Consider the following 8,600-nt stretch of genomic DNA (forward strand, 5'->3'; position numbering starts at 1 on the left):
ACTTCTATTTTGAATTTTTTTTACATTCTCGCAAATTTATATCTAGGACTTCTAATAAGCTTCCCACTTGTCATGCTTGTCAGCTTGGGAAACATTGTCGATTACCTTTTTCATCTTCTGTTACTAAATCATCTCGTATGTTTGAATTAGTTCATTCTGATTTATGGACATCACCTGTAACTAATATGAGTGGTTTTAAATACTATGTTCTTTTTCTAGATGATTATACTCATTTTTTGTGGGTCTTTCCACTTCGTGCTAAATCTGATGTGTTTGATGTTTTCTCTAAATTTCATGCTTATGTTCAAACACAATTTCAATCCAACATCCAACTTTTTCAATGTGATAATGGGCACCAAACATTACTTACTTTCTTTGCCCTTAAGGGTATTAAAATTTGTTTTTCGTGCCCTTATACATCTCAACAAAATGGTAAAGCCGAATGTGCCATTCGTACTATCAATAACGTCCTTCGCACATTCTTATTTTAAGTCTCTCTTCCGCCAAAATTTTGGGTTGAATCCCTCCTCACAGCTGTTCACACTCTTAACCTCCTACCCACATCTACCCTTTCCTTTCAAACTCCCTTTGAACTCCTTTTTGGTCATTTTCCCTCCTACAACCATCTTCGCATCTTTGGATGCTTATGTTATCCAAATCTTTCCTCAACTACTCCCCACAAACTCTCTCCCCGATCCTTAGCATGTATTTATCTTGGTCCTTCTTCTGGTCATCGTGGCTATCGTTGTCTTGATCTTGTATCCCAACGTGTTATCATTTCTCGCCACGTCCTTTTTGATGACGACCACTTCCCATACTCTGATTTTCACGACACACCTTCCTCTTCAGACTACGATTCCTTTTTGTCTGAAGATTCCCCTCCTAATATTCCCCCTCCTATCCCAGTCACACCCACCCCAAATGATACTACCCCTCCCTCGTCCCTCCTCCCATCTTCCTGTCTCCACTAGCAGCAGTCCCCCTCAAGCCTCTCATTAACGAGGCTTAGTACCCTAATCAACAAATTATGTGTTTGTGGTGGTTGATCACTTCTCTACGATGTCACATTTTATCCCTTGCAAGAAAATTACGGATGCGTCTAATATTGCTTTAACATTTTTTTCGGGAAATAGTATGTTTACATGGCATTCCTTCGACAATAACGTTTGATCGTGACACCTAGTTTCTTAGTCACTTTTGGTGCACTCTTTGGCGGCCATTTCAAATTACTCTCCAATTTAGTACTTCTTTTCATCCCCAAGCAGATGGTCAAATTGAAGCGGTAAATAAAACCATATGAAATTTGATAAGGTGTCTTTGTGGGGATCGTCCTAAACGATGGGACCAATTTCTAGCTCCAGCTGAATTTGCTTTTAATAACATGGTCAATAGGCCAACTGAATTTGCTTTTAATAACATGGTCAACATGCCAACTGGTAAATCGCCTTTTCAATCAAGGCAACCTAAACATCCACTAGACCTTATTTAGCTACCTCCATTACCTGGTCATAGTTTAGTAGCTGACAATTTAACTAAAAAGATTGAAACAGTCCAAAAGGAGGTTAAACAAAAGTTGGAGATTTCTAATTCTATGTATAAAGAAGCACGTGACAAACATCGTCGTGAGAAAGTTTTTGAGGTGGGAGATCTTGTTATGGTTCATTTACGAAAAGAGTGGTTTCGAGTAGGTACGTATAACAAACTTAAGATGAAGAAAATTGGCCCTTGCAAAATACTTCGAAAAGTGAATGATAATGCCTATGTCATTGATCTTCCGGATGGCTGGTCCATTTCTCCTACATTCAATGTGTTTGACCTCACCATATTCCAACCAGATGTGCTCTTATATCCTGATAGTCACTCGAGGACGAGTTTTGTTTCAAGCGGGGGATAATAATTCTTATTGCAGAATTCGGTGTATTAAATTTAACACCAGTTCTATATTTTGTGATAAAAATCTGCTATTCAAATTGCTGCAAACTCAGTCTTATGGAGTATATGACATTATATATATATATATATATATATATATATATATATATATATATATATATATATATATTATTCTTGGAATCATACAGCAGCCTTTTCGATCGCTTCAATGCACTCGAGCACAGTTGCCTTATTTGACATTGCAGACATTAGAGCTTCATGAAGTGCCTGATTTGTTTTCAACAGTGACCCCGCAAACAACACCTGCAGTTTTTTCACCCCCTTTGTTACACAGTATATGACTATGACATGACACAACAGATTGTACTGTGTTTGATCTACATTGGACTAAGACTAATTTCTTGTCCAATCCAAAAAGGTGAAACAAGGTACGCTGACAACTCGCCCATCTCTTGTCTGTACAAAAAGACGAGAACGCCCTCATCATCCTCATCAAAGAAAATAGACCGAAAAAGTTTGTCCAGTCCAGTCCAGTGTAACAAATGCAAGCTATGGGATTGAATGACTTACTGCCCATCTGGTTAGATTTTGCTGCTCTTGTGGCTTAACCTGTGGTTTACTTCTGTTTATGAATCTCTACAATCATGTGAAAGAATTCATGAGAATGAGATTACAGTTGAGTTGAGAGTTGGCTGAGGTACAAGGTATCTAGTTACCTGTAGAGTAAATAGGTCGGCGGATTGGCCAATCACTTTATCGTATTTTAGACCTTCTGCTGCTAGTCCAGCCATTGCAACAACTGCTAACCTGAGAGTCAAGTTAAGTATATATATATATATATATATATATATATATATATATATATATATATATATATAAGTATTAACTTAGTTTGCAATTAAGTTAATGTTACTTACCTGTCAAGTTCCTTGGCATCAAGTTGTCCACTGTATATTAGTTTTTCAAGTTTTTCGTCTATGAGATTCACATTCTCTTTTCCAATATCCAGAGAGTACCCAAGGATAGGGAGACCAAGTAAGTAGGCAACTGCATTCCATTCAAAGACAATTAAACAGATAATCAGAGCACCACAATTGCAAAGTGCAAACAATCAAACAAAATACAATGCCAGGTAAGCAAACTCATAGGTCTCGCTTGAACAGGTTGTACTGCATTTTGACTAGAACTGGGACTGATATCAATGGACCACCCAAAAAGGTGGGACATGGATTATTTGTTGATCTCTTGTATGTGCAAAAGACATAAATACCCTTCTCATTTTCATATTAGAAATAGTCTACAAGGAAAAGCTTGTCCAGTTCAGCCGAATCCTTTCTCATGTAACAATGAAGTCAAGTTTCATCACTTTTTTGTTTCCTTTTCGTTGTATCAGCAATCAGTAAAGATCTATGAGAAGAAATTACTTAGAAAATGAGCAGCTTCATGTCTGGCAATTCTATCTTGATAATCAGGGAAAAATGTCGAGAATCCACCTATTGCAGCCTGAAGAAGCCTACATCACAGGTGAACTAATGAGATAAATCCAGAGTGTTCATTATTGCCCCTCACCATGCAAGATTTGATAAGAGATTGAAGAAATGAGCTCTAGTAACAGATACATAAAGGGTATAATCGTCCATTATATATATTCATGTTATAGTTACCCAGGTGAGATACTCCCTACAGCCAGAACCACCAAAGAGATGCTCCCAATCAGATATGGTACAAAGAAGCCCCAGTCCTGCATTATTTTTGAACCACAGTTACAAAGTCAAACCACTTTAAAAATAGACAAAAACGAGAAAACAAGTTATATATCATCTGTTATAACTATTATTCCAATGATACGCGCACATAGAGTTTTTGGTGTTTTGTTGATTGCTTATATATGATTATGAGATAAACAAGCAACTAAACAAAAGTTTCTGAATTATTCAATTCAAGCTCACCCCAGGAAGCTGACCAGCAAGAACTCCCAAGAACCCTGTAGTTCCCACCACAGTGAAAAGAAAAGCAGCCTGCATCACTGTCATGAAATTAATTTCATGAAACATATATATATATATATATATATATATATATATATATATATATATATATATATATATATATATATCATAAAATTAAGATTTATGTGAAAAGATGAGTATCTCTGGCATCATTGAGCTTTTAACTCAGATCATGGTAGTTAATTAAACACGTTCATGAGAACTTACATCATTTCTAACACTAGGTATTGCAAGGTTCTCCGCGTTTTTCATTCCAAGAATTGTCAACTCACGTAGAGATGTCTGTTAAAGAAAAAAAAAATCCAGCAGTTTTGTTAAATGATACTATATTTGACTTAGGGGATGTTTAATATACCTCTTACCACTAAATCAGATATGACTTCAATCATATAGAAAAAAAGGGGATACATGTAGTCAGTAAAAACTTACGGGGCGACGGGATACATAGGGTTGAGAACCCCACTTTTTGGCCCAACCAATTTCAGAGAGCTGACTAAGTGCTTCTTTAACACCATCACTATCCTTCTGCACCAAATGCAAATGCAAATAGAATTACATCAAATCAAATGCAGGATACTAAACAAATTGAAAAAATCTAAACCCAAATAAAACTGATTGGGTGATTGTTCTCTCCGAAAAACAATATCTATATAGGAAGCATGCAGATGTTCATTGGTGGTTGTCAAATAACATTGCCCTATTGTTTCAGCATCACCTTAACTACATTCACTACGCAGTGTTTGATGCTTAAGTAACAAACTAGTGTAATAAAATACAAGCTTCAGTTGCATCTCTACAAGTTCAGTCAGTAATGCCGGATCGAAGGGTTAATTTGAAGCGGAACCTCGTGAAATTGGTTTTTTTTATATGATTCGAATCCGAATATAAAAGTTACTATGATAATTCTACGAGACGTTTGAATGAAAGCATCATGTTTAATTTCTTAAAATTGGAAGAGAGGTCGAAGAATAAAAAACCTTGGCGATGGCGGATTCGAGAGAGGTGAAGTCGACGTTGGGGGGAGCAGCTGAGGAAGATCTGATTCCCCAATTTCTAGAATGTGTAGATCGAGCAAGAGGACTGAAGAGCGAAACAGATATGGAAGACATTGAGAGAGAGAGAGAGAGAGAGAGAGAGACCCTAGTTTAGTTGGCACGTCAACCGATAAGGTTTGGCGGGAGTGGCTTCAAAGTGACCATCAAACCGTTATCAACATAAAGCGTTGAGCCATTTTACTTTGAGGATGCATTTCGTTTTATTCATTTTGTTCATATTGATCAAATATGTTTTCCTTAATTTTATATTATATTTTAATTTTATCAAAAGAATTATTTATGTTTTCTAAATTTTCTAAATAGTCAATATATTATATTCCACTACGCAACTATATTTTATATTTTAGTTTAAAAATTCGTTAAATAAATTGTATCATTAATAATTATATTAGATTTAAAATCTTTTCTTGGAATATTGTGATTTTTCCGTAAAAAATATTACTCCATTTCTTTCATTAATAACTATATTAACCTTAAAATCAAGAAAATTAACTACTCATCAACTATGGTATTTGATTAATGTTATGATGCATTTCTTCTTGTGAAATAAATGGTTTAAGTTAAACTTCGGGGGTGTTTGACTTAGCTTTTCAAATCTCAAAAGTCCTTTTTGGAAAAGTTACAAAAAGTTAGGATTTCTTGACTTTTCCAAAAAGTTTCTTTTCCTTATGTAAAAACTTCAAAAGTGACTTTTAAAATTAATTTGTCAAACATCTTTTGTTTTTTTTTTCTTTTTCAAAAAGGACTTTTGGTTGTGAAAAGCTAAGTCAAACACCCCCATCCATGGGTGTATGTTGAAATTGACAAAGAATAAAAGTCATCTCCAATCCAACCTTTTTGGATGAAAAAAACATAGATGACTAAACACACTAACTAATTTTTTAGAGCATTGAGTGTCGACAACAAGATACAACATCAAGTTGTGTCACCTCACATGTCACATAAGCAAATATTGTTACAACACCAAGTACGGAAATGAGCAACAAGATGCAACACCAACTTATTTGAAAATAAATATGTTTTATTTTTTACTTTTTTTCAAATTTGTTTTTTTTCCTTGCTAGTCTTTTTTTTTTTTTTTTTTCTTTTTTATGTTTTTTTTTTAATCACTAAAATTAGTATATTTTTATATAACATAAAATTTTAAAAACAAAAAAAAATCATATTTAAATTCTAAAATTATTATTACCATTAAAGAAACATAATTTTAAACCTAAAATCATAATTAAAATACCATTCAAATTACTTCTAAAACAGCACAACAATCCTAATTAACCCAAATATTTCTTCATAATTTGTTCCTTCATTGCTTGTAGCGCCGCTAGATCCTCAGACGCCAAATCATCCTCGCTCCTCCAAAAAATTGACAACTGATGTGTCATTAGTTCCCTCTCTTCTCTCATGTCTGCCTTTCTAGGAACTCCAAATGACGACGTTTCAAGTCATTTTTTTTCTTTTATTACTAAATTATGCTCGTTGAATTTCGCTCTCATTTCTGCCGCCTCTTTTGCTTTCGCATCAACCTCCTCCGCATGCCTTACAGTGCGCCTCACTTTGTCGCGTCTGGGCATCGATATCATCCGAGATCTCATTGGTGTCGGCGTTTAGGTCGATGTGAGTCTGTGCGTTTGACACATCGACCGAGCTCGAATTGCGAGACCTTTTGGATTGAACCTTCGACGATGTAGGCATTTTATTCCACCTTGGATCCACTCGCAACAACTCCCATAATTTTTCAAAGTCGAAAACATGTCCCATTTCGACTCGATATTGTTCCTTAGCAGATTTGAACAAATCGAAGTCGTTGGTTCCGCTTTGCTATTGCGCCTCAAGCCGATTGTAAATACCGTTGAATTTGCTGCACCACATAGTTATTTGACCCCATTTGCTTATCAACATGTCATTGTTGCGATATAGATTTTTCTTTAAAATAGTGTGAAACTTGTTGAGCACCGCCCCCCAATAAGATCATTTTTTCATTCCATTTCCACGGAGTTCGTCTTTTGAAGTAGCATACCAAGCCGCCGTCAAAACATATTCCTCCTCCGGTGTCCACCATTGTGGAACGTCTGCATTTTCTGTTTCAACTGATATTGATTTCCCTTTCGATTTTCCTTTCTCTTTCCCTCTCTTACTACCTCCCGCTTCCATTTGAACCGATGGTTGGTTGGTTGTAGGCGATGGTTGGTTGATATTTTGTTGCATCGAAGCAAAAGTAGGGAAAATATTTTGTTGTAAATTTTGGTTTTGACCAAATAAATTTTGTTGAAGGTAGGGTGAGTTGAGAAATTGAAGTGGCGGTGAAGCGGGATTGAAAGCGACGCCTTGGTATGAGATTTGTGGTGAGCCTTGAGACGATAAAATGTTGAAATAATTTTCATAACCCGCGAATCCGAGAGGCGAGGTTGTGTTTAGTTGTGTGTTTGAGTTTGATGATGGAGGGGGTGTTTGGATTTTGCTCCATTTTTTGATTTATAAAGTGTATAAGATATAGAGAGATTGATAAAAAGATGTAAAAATTGAATTAAAATGAGTATATATATATATATATATATATATATATATATATATATATATATATATATATATATATATATATATATATATAAAGGTAATTTTTTTTTGTTAATATTGACCGTTGCAAACGGTCATAAGCCCCAACGTTTTTTTTCCCGTTTCAAATCGTTGCGATGGCCATGAGACTTGCTCGACGAGATACAACAAGTAGGGGGGGGGGGGGGGGGTGTTCCCGCGTTAAGACGGCGTTAAAGGCATCCACGTCAGCGACTTCATTTCTCGCTATGGTCCATACCCACTCGTCTTAAGGGTAAAATCAAATATTTATTTCACTTAAAATTTATTATATTCAATTGAGATATTTAATTATTATATAATAAACTTTTGATGGCTCAACTAAGTAAGACTTGATAAACATCTTCTTATAAGGATCAAATCTATGATTATGTAACTATTCAATCAAGATTAGTTAGGAAAATGGAAGGGCGCAGCTATATAGGCATAAGAGTGGACCTTGGTATATGCATACAAATTTGAAATTATATATACTATATGATATGTATAATATATATTTCTTTTAAATAAAAGGAATTAGAATTAGAATTGTGATATGGTACCTATTCAAAATTTGAAATTTAGTAGAACAGAATACTTATATGTCGATTAGACTTCATTTTATGTTATTTTAATGATGTAAGGGAACATTGTGTGCAACTTAAATAAACAATTTAATTTAGAATAAATATATAGTTACATTTTGTTATTGTTCGAAGAATTTTATCAATCTTTCATATTTTTTAAATTATTTTTCTTGTCCTAAAAAAGAATCATAGCTATGCCAACATATGTGATACAATACAGAAGGAAAAATTAAATATTCTCCTATAACCTTGCAAATCGGACATGCCTAGTTGTAAGGTCAAACAACCCGTTATTTAATTGCTATAAAATATATAAGAATAAGATGCTCACTAACAAAATCAAATTAAAAAAAAAAAAAAAAAAACATTTAATTTAGTAAAAACAAGCAATGGTCAATGCATATAAAATCATGTCACTTTTAAAAATATTTACAATAGGATTGGATCACGTTAAAAGGATTTACTCAAAGTGTTGCCTTAAAATC

The 8,600-nt window shown here is 34.5% G+C and overlaps 1 protein-coding gene across 1 annotated transcript; it reads right to left on the minus strand.

Annotated features, from left to right (window-relative positions):
• Nucleotides 1–1,851: 1,851 nt before the first annotated feature.
• Nucleotides 1,852–5,111, minus strand: LOC111915706 (uncharacterized). The gene is made up of 10 exons (XM_023911338.3): nucleotides 4,880–5,111; nucleotides 4,332–4,427; nucleotides 4,110–4,184; nucleotides 3,843–3,911; nucleotides 3,558–3,634; nucleotides 3,318–3,406; nucleotides 2,811–2,940; nucleotides 2,610–2,700; nucleotides 2,464–2,529; nucleotides 1,852–2,196 (listed from the first exon to the last, which is right to left on the minus strand). Exons 1-10 carry the CDS (start codon nucleotides 5,009–5,011, stop codon nucleotides 2,074–2,076), a joined length of 948 nt encoding a protein of 315 aa, XP_023767106.1. The 5' UTR covers nucleotides 5,012–5,111; the 3' UTR covers nucleotides 1,852–2,073.
• Nucleotides 5,112–8,600: the final 3,489 nt, after the last annotated feature.

Source organism: Lactuca sativa, chromosome 1 (assembly GCF_002870075.4).
Source record: "Lactuca sativa cultivar Salinas chromosome 1, Lsat_Salinas_v11, whole genome shotgun sequence".
NCBI lineage: Eukaryota > Viridiplantae > Streptophyta > Magnoliopsida > Asterales > Asteraceae > Lactuca > Lactuca sativa.